The sequence below is a fragment of the Bidens hawaiensis genome, unplaced genomic scaffold, assembly GCF_021521415.1.
Source record: "Bidens hawaiensis isolate Kalapana, Puna unplaced genomic scaffold, B.hawaiensis_p1.1 tig00001382_1, whole genome shotgun sequence".
Classification (NCBI taxonomy): Eukaryota; Viridiplantae; Streptophyta; class Magnoliopsida; order Asterales; family Asteraceae; genus Bidens; species Bidens hawaiensis.
Window position 1 is genome coordinate 2,948,820 of NW_027491078.1, and position 19,797 is coordinate 2,968,616.

The 19,797-nt window shown below is 37.7% G+C and overlaps 1 protein-coding gene and 1 pseudogene across 2 annotated transcripts; one reads left to right on the top strand and one right to left on the bottom strand.

Annotated features, from left to right (window-relative positions):
- The first annotated feature begins 1,408 nt into the window (after positions 1-1,408).
- LOC143574059 (cytochrome P450 CYP72A219-like) lies at positions 1,409-8,075 on the top strand (annotated as a pseudogene). Its single transcript, XR_013142522.1, has 5 exons — positions 1,409-1,640; positions 5,083-5,142; positions 5,936-6,153; positions 6,868-7,113; positions 7,214-8,075. The product of XR_013142522.1 is annotated as a cytochrome P450 CYP72A219-like (transcript).
- A 4,883-nt stretch (positions 8,076-12,958) lies between these two features.
- LOC143572784 (zinc finger protein 6-like) lies at positions 12,959-13,435 on the bottom strand. The gene has a single exon (XM_077057842.1). It carries the CDS (start codon positions 13,433-13,435, stop codon positions 12,959-12,961), a length of 477 nt encoding a protein of 158 aa, XP_076913957.1.
- Between the last annotated feature and the right edge of the window lie 6,362 nt (positions 13,436-19,797).

Sequence of the window (19,797 nt, forward strand, 5' to 3'; positions counted from 1 at the left end):
CAAACTTTACAAAAACAACGCCCGACCAACAGAACAGCCCGGCGCAACGCGTCGGGTCATCATCATCATCATCATCATCGTACTCAGTATATCCCACCAATAGCAAAGCTATGGTAGGGTCTGAGGAGGGTAAAATGTAGACAGCCTTACCTCTACCCCGTAGGAATAGAGAGGCTGCTTCCGGTGAGACCCCTGGCTCGATAGTAGTTTTGCATCAAGTCTTGGACATAAGGCACATAACACTCAACCATCGGCACACCGGTCGACTGGTGTATGTACTCTTGTCTTTCGAATATCAACGCCACCACATGATGCCTGATTAACCTTCCCTCACTTTTAATTTTATTTTCACAAGATTAGTAAAATAACGTCAAAATTAGTGCAATTTCACTTTTGCCCACCCGAAGGTTCACACATATATACATTATATGCGCGCAACGCAAGCAAGGCGTTATATATGAAAGACTTAGTTATATATGAAAGACTTATATCATAAATTAGGTATATTGGTTTTTTATTAATCTCAACTATCATCGGGTAACAACCTAGTTATATATGAAAGACTTATATCATAAATTAGGTATATTGGTTTTTTATTAATCCCAACTATCGACTTTTGGTCACTACTGGTCCCAACTAACGAATTGGCTGTTGACGGTCCCAAGTTTTAACGTATTTGTTTCTAACAGTCTGCGACTAATAGAATCCTAACGTCGTTAGTTTCAAGTCGCCGGAAAAACGTTTTTGGTCGGAAAACTCAAATTTTTTTCCCGAAAACTCAACATTTTCATCCCAAACATCTTGGTAACTTTGTATCGGACCTTTAGGAACCTTTTTTCTAGTAAAAGTCCCAATTATTGAGGTCGCCAGAAACCCTAGAACCATAGTCAGAATCGGTTGATGGTGCCAAGTGGTGGTAGTTGGTTGGCGGTGAGTCAATTGGTGGTGGTTGCGGTGTTCAGGTGGTGTTTTCCGGCAACAAATTTGACTTTTCCAGCCAAAAACGTTTTTCCAATGACCTGAAACTAATGGCGTTAAGATTCTGTTAGTCGTGGACCATTAGAAATAAATGTGTTAAAAGTTAGAACCATCAGTAACCAATTTATTTATTGAGACAACCAGTGACTAAAAAACAATAGTTATGATTAATAAAATAGCAATATACCTATAAATTATGATGCATGATTATTCACACGTGATATGCAATTACAAAATATAATCTACGTGTCATATAACTTACTCTTATCCAGGAACAACCCACATGTTGAAGTGATCATATTTGGATTCTAAAGCATGAGGTGTACATGTTTCACTTAACATCCGTACAATTCCATAGTGACTCATCCTTGTTGAAAATTATTTGCCCTTATCATTGTTCTTCTTGTCATTTTTCTTCTTTTTTAAAAAAAAGATGGAAACACATGGTAAAGTTGCAATCGCCATTGTTGTAACTGTGATCTTGAGTTGGGGATGGAAATTACTAAACTGGGTATGGTTGAAGCCAAAGAAACTAGAGAAGTGGCTTAGAGATGAAGGGTATAAAGGTAATCCATACAAGCTTCTAATAGGTGACATGAAAGAGCTTGAAGCAATAGTGAAAGAAGGTAGATCAAAAAGCCAATTCCGGTCACCCATTGAAGAAACACTAACCGGACCCCGGACAGGTTACTGGTAACCTGGGGGTTAGATAGATGTTTCCCACGAGGGGTTAGACCCTGAGAAGATGGTTCTTCTGATAACCTGCAAAACAGACACCGTGAGCTCGTCACTGAGAAGGGGGGGTTCCTCCTTGTGACCACCCTCCGGCGTGAGAATCAGACTAGATTGCTCTTTAAATATAAGTGTATATTAAGAGATTGCTAGAGCAGATATCAGGTATAATATGATAATACAAGATATGATAAGATGAGATGGTCATACCATTTGTGGTATTTATAGCCGGAGGTATGTTTCCAAGGAGGTGTGGCCGACTGCAACAGTGTTCCTGTTCCACCAACAGTAGCCTACGCACGTGCCCTGCTGGTAGTTGGTGGGTAGGTAGCGGCTGATAGAGACCAGGCCTGCTGTATACTATTCTTTTTCCACCAACTGCCGGCTACGCACGTGGTATGACAAGAGTTGGTGAGTAGGCAGCGGCTAATAGTGACATACAGTGTAGGAGCATGCTGCTCGCCATACTGTTGTCCATAAGCTGTCGTATCTTTAGTCAGATCTTTTTCCCATACCTCGTCAGGTACAGTACAGAAGATCTTCCCGTATCGTACGGACTGGCTTATTTGGGCGGGATTATTCCCCCTCCCGCCCTTGTGCGGGATTGTTCCCGGCTTCGCTCATTCCTTCAGGTGACACTGAATGATTGAGAGCTAAGTGCCTTGTGCGTGTAGCCTTGCTGCGCGGGTGGCCTTCCCTAATGGCTTGTATCCGAGGCTGCGGGGACAGGCGGAGTCCTTCACCATTGGGAGGCATTTCCTGCGGGACCAGCTTGCGTACTGCGCGTAAGGACGTCACGTCTCTGAGCATGGTTGGTCCTGCGGATCCAGTTGGTTTCTGCGCAGACGTCCCTGTTTAGGGTGAGTCTTGCGGGTCCAACTGGGCTCTGCTGGGACCTACCTCTTCAAGTCCCCCCAGTCCAATGTTCTTCTCATGCGTGTTTAATAAAGTGAGGTGAACTTTTGGACTTAAGCAAAGGGTTTTGAAAAGGGTCTTTTAAGGTTTTCCATGGGGATTCTTCCCGCGGAAGTCCTTGTCACTTGCAGAAATTCCCGATTTTCATGCTTGGTCTTTGGGTATGATGCGGGTAGGTCTGTAACCTCCTCGCAAGTCAGGAGCGTTGAGTCCCACTTGTGTGGACTCTCCATGAGGTTTTGGCAGTTTAGAACATAGTGATCAATTATGTTAAAACCACCAATTCCATCCTGGAGCTTCAAACAACGTAGTTCTTGACGTTCCCGCTATGCGGGGATGTTATTTCCGTTTCCGCAGGCATTGCCCAGAAGATCCTTCTTGGTTTCAATTCCCAGCGGAGCGCTAGGTATGTGAAGGGTTTTGCCTTAACACTGTACCAGCGCTCGTCTTACGGTTACTTTACTTCCAAGGTATTCCTGGCGTCAATTCCCTGCGGGTGCTAGGTATGTGGAGGGTTTTGCCTTTACACTGTACCCGCACCCGTCTTATAGTTACTTGGTTGCCGAGGAATATTTGGCTTCAATTCCCTGCGGGTGCTAGGTATGTGAAGGGTTTTGCCTTTACACTTTGCTGGCTGAAGTGCTGGCTAAACTTCTGTTGGAAGTCTGCCCAGTCGTAGATGTGGTTGACCGGTAGACGATCGAACCACGCTCTAGCGGCCCCGACCAATGTCATTTGGAACATGTAACACCATGTAGGCTCCGTCCAACTACTGACGGTTGCCCCCGCTATGAATCTGTTCAAATGATCATCGGGGTCAGATATACCATCATATGTGCCTATGCTTGACATTTGTTTGGCACTTTTTGGGGCGATTGCTTCCGCAATGTCCCTTGCAAATTTGGACGTTCCCGCATTTGCAACGTTTGGTCTGAACGTTTTGGAGAAGTCTCGTGGACTTCCACCTGTGCTTTTTGGTTTGAAGGCTTGTCCAAAATGCCTTTTCGGTTGGGATTCCGTTTCCTTACGCTTCCCTTTTGCCCTATGGCGAGGGTTCGCGTCGGAGTCGGATTCCTCCGAGTCATCCTCCCATGATTCGAATTCGTCGGCCTGTTGTACGGAACGCAAGCGTTCGTCCAACTCAGCCTGGAATTCCTTTTGTCGTGCCTCCGCCCATGCCTTAACTTCATCGAGAGTTTGGCGGGGGAATATTCGTTTCTCAAACTGGGTATCAGTGGATCCCAGTAGGCGATCATTTACTGCACTTGCCCCAGCATGAGTAACTGGGGTAGTGTTCGTAAAATTTACTTCACTTGCCCCGGCTTGGGTAACCGGGGTAGTGTTTGTAAAAACTGTGTTACCGGTATTCCCCCCAGTAGCTGGGGTTGTGGTTACCGGAATTTCTCTAACCATCTTTGTAGAAGTTTGAAAAAACTGGAGAAAAATGTAGTTCTAGCTTTATGCACGGATGGCGCCAATGAAGAAACACTAACCGGACCCCGGACAGGTTACTGGTAACCTGGGGGTTAGATAGATGTTTCCCACGAGGGGTTAGATCCTGAGAAGATGGTTCTTCTGATAACCTGCAAAACAGACACCGTGAGCTCGTCACTGAGAAGGGGGGGTTCCTCCTTGTGACCACCCTCCGGCGTGAGAATCAGACTAGATTGCTCTTTAAATATAAGTGTATATTAAGATATTGCTAGAGCAGATATCAGGTATAATATGATAATACAAGATATGATAAGATGAGATGGTCATACCATTTGTGGTATTTATAGCCGAAGGTAGGTTTCCAAGGAGGTGTGGCCGACTGCAACAGTGTTCCTGTTCCACCAACAGTAGCCTACGCACGTGCCCTGCTGGTAGTTGGTGGGTAGGTAGCGGCTGATAGAGACCAGGCCTGCTGTATACTATTCCTTTTCCACCAACTGCCGGCTACGCACGTGGTATGACAAGAGTTGGTGAGTAGGCAGCGGCTAATAGTGACATACAGTGTAGGAGCATGCTGCTCGCCATACTGTTGTCCATAAGCTGTCGTATCTTTAGTCAGATCTTTTTCCCATACCTCGTCAGGTACAGTACAGAAGATCTTCCCGTATCGTACGGACTGGCTTATTTGGGCGGGAGTATTCCCCCTCCCGCCCTTGTGCGGGATTGTTCCCGGCTTCGCTCATTCCTTCAGGTGACACTGAATGATTGAGAGCTAAGTGCCTTGTGCGTGTAGCCTTGCTGCGCGGGTGGCCTTCCCTAATGGCTTGTATCCGAGGCTGCGGGGACAGGCGGAGTCCTTCACCATTGGGAGGCATTTCCTGCGGGACCAGCTTGCGTACTGCGCGTAAGGACGTCACGTCTCTGAGCATGGTTGGTCCTGCGGATCCAGTTGGTTTCTGCGCAGACGTCCCTGTTTAGGGTGAGTCTTGCGGGTCCAACTGGGCTCTGCTGGGACCTACCTCTTCACCCATGATATCACTTCGTATGCTCTTCCTTTTGATCATCATATCATCTCCAAATATGGTATTAATGTAGCTATTCATTGTTGCGCTTTTGGTTTGAATCGATTCTGATTTTGATTGTTGCTTTAAACTATCAAAACTTAGCACAAAGTTCAGTTTGGGTCGGTTTTGGGCTAAAACCATAACTTCGGTTTTCGAGTTTTTGAAAATCGTTTAGTTTCATTTTTCATTTTCAGTTTGGTTTTGGTTATCGGTTTGTCAATAGAGCTTGAAAATTTTAGTCTAAAATATCCCAAAGTAAAGAATTTGGGTGTAAATCATTATGTTAATTAATAAGTTATTGATTATTATACACTCTATTTGGATTATTTGACTTACATATTTGTTAAATTCTTATAAATTATTCGAAATAAAAAAACTAAATCTACAAATTCAGTTCAGTTTTTCACATCTTTTTTACTTGCAAAGCAAAAACCAAACCGAATCGTAAGTTTGTCTTTTACAAAAACATAAATTCAAACTGTCGGTTTTTGTTTTGGTTAGGTTTTTTTGGTTTCGTGTGTTTGATTTGTCGGTTTTCGGATCGGTTTTTCCTTGTTTTATGCACACCCCTACTTTAAATATGATATCAAACCGTTATGTAAATGCTTCTCTTAGTCGTACACATTTATTATGTAGTTTTTACGATCCTCTATGTTAAATTTTTCTGTGTTTAATCTCCCCATTTGGGAGAGAACACTGGTGTGTGAGTCGTGTTCAAAAAGTTAAATGTTTAAATTTGTTTTATTTTTTTAAGTTTTGATCAAGGACAATGATTTTGGAAATGTTAGTCCTAAAATAAAACATTTGAGCAGGTGAAAAATCGTTCGTGTGGTTGGGGCCACAGCCAAGAATGTATATAAGGGATCCGGAGTTGATAAAAGAGATATTATTAAGACCAGACGAGTTTCGAAAACCCCCTCCCGTGCCGTTTCAAGATGGCCTTGCCGCCGGACTTCTTGGCGCTGAGGGTCACAAATGGATCAAACATCGTAAAATCATCAATCCAGCTTTTAATCTTCAAAATCTGAAGGTTCGTGTAGATTATACCCTCATAACTCACTATTTAATAATGTTCGTTTCAGTCGATTAATAATCCTATAACATTTTCTTTCTATATAATCCATAGGTAACTAATATAGTATTAAGCTACCTATGACTACATGCAACATATCATTTAGGTTTATTCATTTATAACTCATTATCACTTTTAATACCAATGTATTTGGTTTTACAAAAATACGATTTGTAAACTTATAAATGGTCAAATTTAGCGTCGTCCAATTTGGACAAGAGGGATTTTTGGCTCATAAGAAATACCTGTCATAAAATACAACTAGCATGTTTTAGACGCACTGGATTTGGGTTAACAGAGGGCTCCACAGTTAAACATGTGTGGGTAGAGATGTTCCACAAAGTTTTGACCTTGCGGGAAGTGTCTACTCAGACAACGCAAGCAAATCCATATATAAGCTTTTCTTTTTTTTTCTTAATAAAACAGATTTGTGTGTACATAGATCATGTTCACGCCTATGAGCTCGATCAATTAAGCGTGCTTGCATGGGAAGTTCCAAGATATAACTTTCTGGACGAGTCCACTTGAGCAACGAAAAACAAATTTGTAAACTCTTTATAAGCGAAAAAGATAATATTAGTTGGTTTAAAGGGTCTGATGATACATAGCATCTTTCATTTTCTCGATTGGTCCAATCCAAACCTAAAACAATTCATGGATTGATGTGCATAGATCATGTTCTTGGCTATCCGCTCAAGTTGTAGTGATATGATCCACAAATGGGAGCTACTAACTGCCAGATTCTCTCCCACAGAAGTTGACGTATGGCCATACATCGATAATTTAGCTGGAGATGTGATTTCACGAACAGCTTTCGGAAGCTCTTATGAAGAAGGAGAGAAGATATTCCAAATCCTTAAGGAACAAATCAATCTTATGTTCCAAATGCTTTTTTATGCTCCGTGTTCCCGGAGCAAGGTAAGTAAAACAGTAAATAATATATCTAGTATATATAGTAATCTTAATCAGATTATATGTAATGATTAACATATTGGAATTGATTTGTTTGGAAATTTAGGTTAATACCAACCCGAGCGAAAAAGAACTTCAAAGAAAATGTTAACGAACGACGATCACTACTGACGGCTTTAATCAACGAAAGGAAGAAAGCAATCGAGACGGGAGAAGGTGCGTGTGACGACTTGCTTGGCATTTTGCTAGAATCAAACAAAAAAGAGATTGAAGAGCATGGAGTCGGAATGAGTATGGAAAATGTTATTGAAGAATGTAAACTATTCTACATTGCTGGATCGGAAACAACCTCGAATCTTATGGCTTGGACGATGGTTTGTCTGAGTTTGCATCAAGAATGGCAAATCCAAGCTCGAGAAGAGATTGTTAAGGTTTTCGGTGACAAAGAACTGGAATTTGAAGGTATAAAAAACCTCAAGATTTTGACAATGATACTAAACGAGGTTCTTAGGCTATACCCACCCGTGATCATGCTAACACGTGCAACTCACAAGAACACGAAGCTAGGAAACATGACGATACCATCGGGCATGCAATTAATGTTAGCCATGATGTATGTGCATCATGACCGGGAAATATGGGGAGATGATGTAAACGAGTTTAAACCTGAAAGATTCGCAGAAGGGATCATGAATGCAACGAAAGGCAAAGGGTCAAGTCCATTCTTCCCGTTTTCTAGTGGTCCTCGTGTTTGCATCGGACAAAACCTTGCGATGATGGAAGCGAAAACAGCGATGGTGATGATTTTGCAACGCTTCTCGTTTGAGCTTTCACCGTCTTACAAGCATTCTCCGTTCCCTACGTTCACTTTTCCACCTCAGTTTGGTGCTCAGTTGATTCTACATAATATTTCATAATCTTTAGTTTTATATAGAAATACTACTACATGATTTCCCATCTTTTATATTATTTATTATATGGTAACTTTTGCATCATAGTGATGATTTTCATAACATTCATATCATTTTGACAATTATTTTTACATGTAGGGTTTAGATACAGGTCATAAAGAAAAATAGCGACTATTTAACGAAATAACAACGGCTATTGCCCCTAAAATACATATGTCTAATATATTTTATTAGTTACGTACACGTTTTTTTATTATACGTGCTATAAGCATACGAGTCGGATCAGACAGTGTAATGAAGCTGATTGGTTAGTATGGGTTTTAATGAAAGATTATATGAGTCGACGTTCTATAAAAGTAAGGGCAAGTTCCCAAAATGTGTTTTTTTAGAGAGAATATACTTGTGTTCTTAAAATCAAGCTAATCCAAAATTATCCCATCTCAAGTAGATGGTCATGCTTTATTTTTAAGTATGGCTGACGCGTTGAGAATCCACTCATAAAACGGCGCCTGGTATCAAGCAATGCTTGAAGCCTAATTTGATCTCAAATTATGCGTCATAAATCACCGCCACGCATAGTTAATTTTGTCGCCACACCCAAGTCCCAATTCCAAAAGCGACGTCGTGTTTCTTTGAAGTTTGATTTAATATTTTATTGTTATAACCTATTTAGCTCAATTTTTTTAAATTTGTAACTTTTACCATATAAAATTTTTAAAATTTCCAGCACATCGTTGAGACATGCTTGTGTTTATCAACATGCTAACATAAAATTTACTCAAAACCGAGTTGGGCCAAATTTATATGAAACGTTCCGATTTAAATTTGGCATGGCTCGTATTGAGTAAAATTTATGTCGGCACGTAGACAAAATTACACGCATCTCAACGGTACATTTAAAATTTTATAAAACTTCATATTTTAAAAGTTATAAAACAAAATTATATATAAATAAAATTAATTATAATAATATAACATTTAACTCGGAGAGCCTTATTTCTGAATTAAACTATGCAACACGTCGTCTTAGAAAACAAATACGTCATCAGTGCCGGATTTGACGGACATTTTGAAAAGTTTTTATAGGTGAGTGACATTTTATAAATCTCTCTATAAGAATAAACATTTAAGGAATTTTCTTAAAAGTTAAGCTGTTTATTTTAAAGAAAAGATACATGTGACCCGGCATGGGATATCCCACATAGGATCCTCCGATCAACTGAATCAAGCATTGAAATACAAATCACTACAAAGAGGGCCCACACAGTTCGTGAAATGCAAATCCCTACAAAGCGGGCCCACACATTTCAACAAGGCTTTCGGCTCATATCTATACATACGTATTCAATTTGAAAGATTGGGCTTTGGGCTCATATGCATGTAAAGAGTAGAGGTGCAATTACTGTTCAAAACTTCAAATACTGGTTAACCGTTTTAGTCACATCGGTTAATAATCGGCCCTACAGGTGCACAAAAAACCCAAACCCTGAACCGGACCCGAAAAAAATACCCGGAACCGGTTTTTTTATGCCCGGGTTTTTAATATCCGAATCCGTACCCAACCCTTCCCGTAGGGTACGGATAGGGTATGCATTTTAGTACCAAAACTCGTATCCGGAACCGGCCCCATTTATACCGGGTAATACCCGAGACCCGGAACCGGTAACATACCCAGAACCGGGTTTTTCCAATACCCGAAACCGGGTTTTTCAAATACTCGATCTATACCCGAAAATACCTGAAAAATACTCGAAAATACCCCTAAAAATTGTAACCCCTTAAAAATAAATCCAATCTATAACCGAAAAAAACCCCAAAAAAACCTAAAAATATGGTTTTTTCAGTACCCTATAGGGTATTCAAATGTCCGGTTTTAGAATACTCGGTTCCATACCCAACCCGAACCCGATGCATAGGATATAGTTTTAGAGACAATACCGGACCCGAACCCGACCCGAGTATTACCAATACCCGATTTTCCAATACCCGGTCATACCCGAACCCGATTCCATACCCGAACCCGGGTATTTGAAAAACCCGATTCGTGCACCTCTAATCGGCCCTGTTATTGGTTAACATTGTTTGTGAAAATAACCAATTAGGTTAATAACAGGTTTTAACTTGTCTGAAAACCCAACCTATGAAACTTGTTTGGTTAATGATCAAACCGGTTAACCAGAATAACCGGTTACTAACCCAGTTTCTTATTCTAAGAGCAAAATTCGTACGGTAGTGTGCCACGTAAAGTGCTTTGGGATTGCCTGCAGGGTAGAGGGGTCCCGAGGAAATATATAAAGATAATTATGGATATGTATGCCAGGAGTGCTACAGGTGTCTGTGTGACCGTGGGGGATACTGACTTCTTCGTCGTGGAGCTTGGCCTTCACCAGGGGTCAACGTTGAGCCCATTTCTTTTTGCAATAGTGAGTAGTCTTAGACGAGTTGTCAAAGTCGATTCAAGAGACACTCCTGTGGTACATGATGTTCGCAGACGATATTATGTTAGTTGCTGAGAGAAAAACAAGATCTGAGCATAAGGCTAGAAGAGTGGCAAACAACCTTAGAGAGAAAAGGTTTAAGGATTAGTCGCTCTAAGAGCAAGTACCTCCACTATGGGGTTTTTTTTTGGGGGTGGGGGGGGGGGTGAAATGATGATGAAGACACCCATATCACCATTGAAGGGCAAATGGTTCCGCGGGTAATGAAGTTCAACTATCTAGGATCGTTTGTCCAGAGCGATGAGGAGTTAGATAATGATGTGGCTCATCGAGTCCAAGTAGGATGGTGTAGATGAAGAGCAGCCACAAGTACTGTTACTGTGTATTATGCGACAGGAGATTCCCAACTAAACTAACGGGAAAAATTTTATAGGGTTGTAGTTAGACCTGTAATGTTATATGAAACAGATTGCTAGGCCATTAAGAAGACACATATGCGGAAAATGGAGGTACAATGGATGTGTGGGCACACAAGGTTAGACTGAATAAGAAACAATGTGTTTCAGGAGAGATTATACTTGACTAGCATATCAGAAAAGGTAAAAGATTGGAGATTGAGATGGTTTAGACATGTGAGAGAAGGCAGACGATGAATCATGTTAGATCCGTAGAACACATTACTATAGAGGGGAGGACGGGTACAGGCCGACCTAAATTAACTTGAGATAACAGGATTAGGCATGATTTGCTAGGCCTAAACCTCATCGAGGACATGGTTGAAGATATGAATTCTTGAAAACGTAGAATTAAGGTTAAAGAACTTCAAAGAGAAAGTAATACCTTAGGGGCTTCTCTTTCTTATGGTAACTTTACAACCAAATGGCTTGTATCCTAACTCCTAAGATATCAACGAATATAGTAAAGGTGCTGCTCCTTAAATGGTTATAGGTTATAATCTTGTGGTAGACATAGATTTATAAGTAGATTTAGAGGGTGTGTGGTTAGCGTTCAAAATTAAAAATAAATCTAAGATAAGAATATCATGTTTTTACTTTATTGTATTGGTGATGTCAGGGCCAGTGTTGTAAAGCTCGTTAGGCACTAGTGTGCGATGAGATAGAGACTAACGATTAATCATATGGAATTTATATGCAAATTTTCAAATATATATACATATAATTTTTAATTTTGACAAATAACGATTAATCGACGCCTAAGGACAATTTTTACAACTATGGCGGGGGATCATTTGGCATACAATTAATAAGGAACTAAAACAGCATCAATAACATCAAATTCCTACAATACCTACTTATAAACATGCAAACAAATTATATATCAAGTTTATCAAGGTAAGCTTCTTTCCTTATTAAATTTCTAGCACATGAAATTTTTGCCCCTAATCTTTGAAATATATAAAGTGGGCCAGATTTTATATTTCTATAACTATGAATCTAGATTACTGACATGTGATTATATATCTCATTTTAAATTAACATTGTTGTTCCATTTCAAAAAAGAACGTTGTCGTCAGTGGTTAATAAATAAATACAAAGTTTTAAGCGGCCGATATATAAATAGTAATTCAATAAGAACCAACTTTTATGTTGTTTGTTACAAAAAGTTGTCAGTAGGTTAAGGTTGAATAATTATTATTAACTTTTTATATTTTAAAGTCTTATTTTTTGGAAAAGGAATGTTGTAAAAATGTTATTAATCATAACCTACTGATTACGGTTAGTATTTTCTATAAATTTATCATATAACTTTGCTTATTTTTATTCTTAGAGATTTAAAAATTAGAAATTTAACAAGTGAACCACTAAAGTCAGATTTTTATTGATGCACTCTCTTTAAGTGTTAAATGTTGTGAACCCAATGACTTAGATTGATCTTGTTGTGAAGTGTAATCATTTACTTAATGCTGCAACTTTATCTTCTTTATGTTCGTGTCATATCATTTTTTTTTCTATCTCACACCTAATAACCATATAAATGCCTTCATTTCATCTTTCACTCGCCTCAAAACCATTTTTCACTTGTTTAATTCAAATAATAATTAATATTTATAATAATAATCATTTAAATAATTATTGTTACACTTTTTTAGTTTTTATTTATTTTTTTATTAAATCAAATTTCAAGTACCAATGGTTTCACCATCTATCCCAATATATATTTGGTACCATATACACGTGGGGGCATTCCCCTTCGGTACCAAACCATTTTCATCCCGTCCTTAGTTGTCCCGATGCCACTTGGATGGCCCTTAGGCCATCCGCCCTTCCAAATAAACCATAAATATTAACTTAACAAAATCCGATTTATCTAATATATAGCAAACATATACAAAAATTTCAAGCTTAATCATCTCCATTTATTAAATAAAACATATACTAATGCTAAACAAGTGCCTCCATATTTTAAGGAAATTAACAATTTACAAGATCCAAGCCAGTAAAAACTCAAAATTTCTCCTAACCATGGCTCGGCTCGGCTCGTCTAAAGTCTCAGATGCAAGTCAAGTCCAAACGAATCATCAAACCCAGGCCCACCATCCGAACCGGCTAACCCACGGCTAGCTCTAATATTCGGCTGATCAGCCGACGGCTCACCAGCATATGAAGAAGCCGGTAAGACATACCCGACCCAAGGAACAAAGAGCCATGATGGGGTGGTAAAGCCATTGGCTGGAAGTATCATTCGGCCGCCATGATGAGGTGGATTGAAGGCAGCGTGTCGGCTAGCTTGAATTTGAGCGCGCTTTAGCTGCTGACGTTCTTTCTTATGAGCGTTTTGGTGGCCACCTAGGGCTTGCGAGTTCGCAAACCCACGACGACAGTACTGACACTCGTATTTCCGTCCGTCTGTCGAGACGGATGGTGGTTTGGTGGGCCCCACAACTTCTTCATCTTCAAGTACGTTGAATCCAAAGAGCTTTAACCTAGGTGGTGTTGTGTTGGTACTAGGTTTTGCCATAATATAATTATTATGTGTGTGTATATATAAGTTATGAATCTAGCTACATGGATTAAAGATGTTGCATGAGTCATGATATTTATAGGTGGTATTGCACTATTGTAGTCCATCATGTAAGAAAAGTAAGTGTAAATTTGGCAAACATCAAGTCTTTATTGATGCATGTGGTTCATAATGCTTAAAAGTATCTTGGGTAAGTTGTATAGGTTTTGACTAGCCACATTTATTTATTATATTATATTATATTATATTAATATTCATTTTAAATCTTGCAATAATCATATGATATGTTAGGAGCATCTCTTTGTATAAAGAAAATTATTGTGTTTAAAATATATAATAGAGTTAGATAAAGAAAAATGTGACTGGTGACTTTTGGTTGTGTCTATCTTTATTTGTATCACTTATTAATCTCATTTGGTGACTTTTGGTTGTGTCTATCTTTATTTGTATCACTTATTAATCTCATAAAATGCATGATTGTATCTTGCATTATTTATATTTTCTTTTTTTATATGTGAATCTTCTATTATGTCTTTTATGTCGTACGTCCATATTTGTTAAAATTTAATACATTTTTCGTCTACCTTTTGTTTATAAAACTTTCATAGAGAAATAAGCAGCTGAAATGTAAGGAATTTTATTTTGTAAACACAAGATATGGATTTTAATATAGTTGATGTATTCTAACCAAAACTATTTATAAAATTCTCTATTTGAATAGAGATACTTAATGCATATACCAACAATAAAGATAAATAAAGTTAATGATGCATTGTTAGTGTAAAAATATTACTCCAACACTCATCTCTATTGGTTTTGTATTTGTTAGTGCATAAGAAAACTGAGTATTACATATATTCTAAGTTCTAACATATATATATACTTTTAATAACGACATAAAGTGAGTACTAATTAAGAGTAAGTACAGCCATTGATTCAAATGTTTGATGTACTTAACTAACGTTTTGCTTTATATTATTAATTGTTTAGAGATTATTGTTAATTGTCACTATTTGTTATAACTTCATATTTTTTATTTTATTAATAAACAATGTTCATAACTATCATCTTCATTGTTTCTTTTAGTTCTATCATGATATACATATCAACCTCCTTTCATTGTAATTTCTTAATAAAGAGAGATGGTTTTCAGCCATTCAATCTACGAAACATTATTCATCGATCAATTATCATTTAGGATCCATTATAATTGACGATTAATTTCTAAGTTGGTTTAAACAAATCACGGCCCTTTTTAAACTAGTTCGATTTAAATTATATTCTTTGTTATAGTTGAAAACACAAAAAATGGTCATAGAAAGTTATATAAGAAAAATGAAATGCTAATCTTCTTTGGCATGTGGTAATATTATTTGATTAGTCATGTATGTAGTTAAAGACCTAGAAGAGGGATAGGGGTTAAAGAATGTGATGCATGTTACTGTTGCATGGTGGTTGAACTATCGAAGGGTTAATCTTAAAATTTGATAAAGTCAATGTTAAGATCTACACCAACTAATTACAGCCATTTTCGGGAATTTATTTATTTATTTGTTTTTGTGTGCAAATAATGCAAATTTATAACATGCATGCATGGGACGAATGATGAGATCCGTCATTATCATTAGGAGTAAAGTTGAAGCAAATTAAGGGGAGGGAGGGTCATGTTTGGTGAATGCATGGTGTTGTTATTGACAAATGACGAGTCTCATCATAGACATAATCGATCTAGGCTCGAGAAACAAAACGAATTGTCAAATCGATATGGTACTTCTAAAATTTAAGAAAATCATCAAATATTGTTCATGTGGAAACAACACTTTTTGCTGCCTAATTTTTGTAGTTTTGTGTTTGTAAATAAAATTTAGATGCTAATTAGTTATCAAATAATAACAATATATGATATTGAATATTGGTTGGAGATTTGGACTATATAATATGGTAATGGCTCAGAGTGCAAACAACATTTATACCATGGCACATAAACTATGATTCTAATTAGTAAGGTTAGACATTGTGTGTTTTCTATAAATTATTTTTCTAACTCTGTATAAACACTTTCAGATAAAAATATTTCAATTAGTTATTTAAAACGTCAATCGATTAATTCAAAAAAACAAGAGTATTTCACTGTGAAGTTTCTACCAAACTGTAACAAAAAACTGTGTTTTTAACAGTAATAAAAGATCTCAATGTTTTTTATGAAACGTTACGTTTCATTGAATCACCAAAACCAAAAATTAGATTAAAATTGAATGTGTCATATGCACCCTACACCGGCCTCTAACCCATAAGAAGGCTTATCTAGATTTTCGTTTGATTTCAAGTGAGTCTAATAATTACAATGAATTAATAACACTAAAATCATCAATAAGGTTTTAACCTGATTAAAACTTTGTACAAATGATATAATCATATATAGTTTTGTGTTTGTAAACCATAATTTTTTTAAAAACTGTAATCCAAATTTGTATATTGTTCACTCTTAGTTACAAAGGTTTTTTGGATTTATTATTAAAAACTCTTGATTATTTATTTAAAATAATATCATAAACATATTTATGGCTCTTTTTTTATCTTGTGGAGCTTATGAAACGTTGGACCACCATACCAACCTTTCAAGGGCACAAATAAGTTGGTCGGACTCATAGAGGAAACTTTCTCAAGTGCCCTTCTCATGGAAGTCTAGAATTCTAACACGTACAACTATAAATCAACATGATATGTTTAACAAACTAAACACAAATATTTGTACTTTTGTACAACGAATGTCGTCAAAAACCGGTCAATTCGAGTTTGTCAGATGTGTTGATATGGTATTTACCTAATGTTAGATATGAAATAATTCGAGTTTGTCAGATGTGTTGATATGGTATTTACCTAATGTTAGATATGAAATACTTAGGATACATCTTGGCTCTTTGAGTTTTGAAAGCCCAAAGAGGCAAAGATAACAAAGTTTATGCAATTATATACAACATACTAGCTATTATAGTTGTATGTTCAATAGAGAGATTTAATATATGTTGTAATATACTAGCATCTGGCTTATATCAACCAATATTATTTGTTTTTACTATTAAGATTTCATATTTTGTTTTAGTAATTTGGTGAAGACTTATCAGAGGCCACCTGTCCTTGTATTACCCCTCACATCTTCGTACTTCATTGTGGTGTTCTTTTCCCATCCACAATAATGGTATTATATATATATATATAGATAAAGCTCAAACGATGGTGCCACAACTCTTTTTTAGAAACCCACTGTTTTTATATTTAGTATTTTAGTTTCATTGTTTAAACAAGTTTGTAGTGTTGGTGTATTGGTTGAATTGATTTCTCTAACTTCTTTGTGTTTAACCGAAGAGGTAGGTCCCAGCAGAGCCCAGTTGGACCCGCAAGACTCACATTGAAAAGAGACGTCTGCGCAGAAACCAACTGGATCCGCAGGACCCACCATGCTCAGAGACGTGACGTCCTTACGCGCAGTACGCAAGCTGTTTCCGCAGGAAATGCCTCCCAATGGTGAAGTACTCTGCCTGTTCCCGCAGCTACGGATACAAGCCATCAGGGAAGGCCACCCGCGCAGCAAGGCTACACGCACAAGGCACTTAGCTCTCAAATAATTCAGTTGTCACCTGAAGGAATGAGCAAAGCCGGGAACAATCCCGCACAAAGGCGGGAGGGGGAATACTCCCGCCCAAATAAGCCAGTCCGTACGATACGGGAAGATCTTCTGTACTGTACCTGACGAGGTATGGGCAAAAGATCTGACCAAAGATACGACAGCTCATTGACAACAGTATGACGAGCAGCATGCTCTTGTACCGTATGTCACTATTAGCCGCTGCCTACTCACCAACTCCTGTCATACCACGTGCATAGCCGGCAGTTGGTGGAAAAGGAATAGTACACAGCAGGCCTGGTCACTGTCAGCCGCTGCCTACCCACCAACTACCAGCATGGCACGTGCGTAGGCCACAGTTGGTAGAACAGGAATACTATTCAGCCGGCAATACCTTCTTGGAAACCTACCTTCGGCTATAAATACCCCAAATGGTATGATCATCTAATCTTATCATCATATACTATCTCGTATTACATATTATACCTGATATCTGCTCTAGCAATCTCCTAATATACATTTATATTCAAGAGCAATCTAGTCTGATTCTCACGCCGGAGGGTGGTCATAAGGAGGAACCCCCCCCTTCTCAGTGACGAGCTCACGGTGTCTGTTTTGCAGGTTATCAGAAGAACCATCTTTGCCGGGTCTAACCCCTCGTGGGAAACATCTATCTAACCCCCAGGTTATCCGTAATCAGCCCGGGGTCCATTAGTGTTTCTTCATTAACTTTCCAGGTTCAAATCCCTTTGCTGTCATGTGCATCATTTAATTTTTTGTCAGTTTGTTCTTGTAATTTTGGTGGCTTTTTTTCGCCCTATTTATTCGTGGTGTGGTTTGAGATCATGTTATCGAAAAGCCTTTCAATCTACATTATTTTTAAAGTTTTTTTTTAAGTATAATAATTTAAGGAAATTGAGTTTTGGATTTAGTTTCGGTATCGTAACGAATTTAAGCGGCACTAACTAAAAACGCAATGCCGCGTCGCCGCAACACTCATGTTATTGTTTATTTAGTTTCGGTACCGTAACAAACCTAGCCAATAACGAAATTATTTTTTATGTTTACTTCTCGTACGATAACGAGCCTAATCGTTACCGACCAAATGTATGTTGACTTGCCGCTGCAACGCCGGTGTTTATTTTGCCTTTTGTTTTTGTTTTAAATATGTCAATTTTTTGAAATTATATTTTGAGTTTAGTTCCAGTGTTGTGGCAAACCTATAATACCGACCGATTTTTTCGTCACAACGTCTGTAATTTGCCAACCGAATAAACGTCGTTTTATTTGTATTATTTTTTGTATCATAAGCTATACGTTTACTAATTTATTTTTCTATCAGATACCGATCGTATATGTGCCGCTTTCATCATAAGTTGTACGCGTGCTGATACTATTTTGGGTGTTCACATATAATTTTTTGATTTAATGCAGGTGTCGTAACGAACTTAACCGATACCAATCGAATTTGCGTCAGGCCACCGCCGCAACGCGACGGGTTTAAACCTTGTATAGATAAATATTGAAGCTCCGTGCCACAGAATCATTTAAGAGTCATTACTTTGACTATTTAGCTAATATAATTGGACATTAATATGTAGTGTTGTAAGTGGTTCGGTGGTCCTATGAAGTATGCCCAACTCCTTTTGCTTATGCAAGCTCATGTTCGATTCCATGCAGCTATATGTTTTAATTTATTATCTTTTTTTGAGCTTATTAATTTTATATGTTTTTTAAGACGATTAAGTGTCGGTATGTCGGTAATGTTGAAACCGACCAAATTCGCTTCCGTTCACCCCTAAAATGCACAAGTTTGTTTTTCTTTTTTTATTATTATTTTTATTCTTTTTATTTTAGGCATGTTTGTTTAGACAATTAGACCAAATTCACGTCGACTCGTTGCTACACCAATCGGATTTTACTAACACTCAAGTTTTAGCGCGATTAAATGTCGCTTTAGAAATATTACATTTTTGAGTATTGGCTATACTAGTGTCGTTATTATTCTAATAGTTTGCTAACTTATTTTTAAGATTTTGTGTCGGTAGCGTAACAATCTAACCGATGTCGATTGAATTCGTATTCGGTCATATGTTGTATGCATGCTGATTTTTTGGGCTTTTATAGGTTTACTTTTTTTGTTCTGGTACCGATATCTTAACGAACTCAACCGATACCGACTCTCCGCCGCAACGCGGCGGATGTTTTGCCTAGTTTGAGATTAAATATTATTTTCGAGCCTTGAAATCTTTGTAGCTTGTCCATAATCAGACTTACTACAATTTGCAAAGGGTGTCACACACATATGTTAATTAATTAACATAATTTTGTTTTTAGTAGATTAAGTTTCTCATTCAAAAGGGGTGGCGGCACAGCTTGTTGCCCGCTTACGCATCTCTCTATTATAATTTGATCATTTTGTGTTAAAAAAATATCTGCAAAAAAAGAAATGGTTAAAGTTTAGAAATAAGTAACATTTGAAGATTTAAATTAGTTTAATGAATCTCATACATATGGCGTTAGAGCATTCTCATCTCACTCTCGGTCTCCAAACCAAAAATTACACTAAAACTCACTTTATTTTCTTTCTCCATTTCAATTAAATAATACATTTTATACCTTTTATCATTACCTTTTCTCTTTCCTTCACTCACAACCACTTTCAAAATATATTAAAAAATTATAGGGAATAAACAGTAACTTTTCAAATATACAGAAAAATCACTACTTTTTC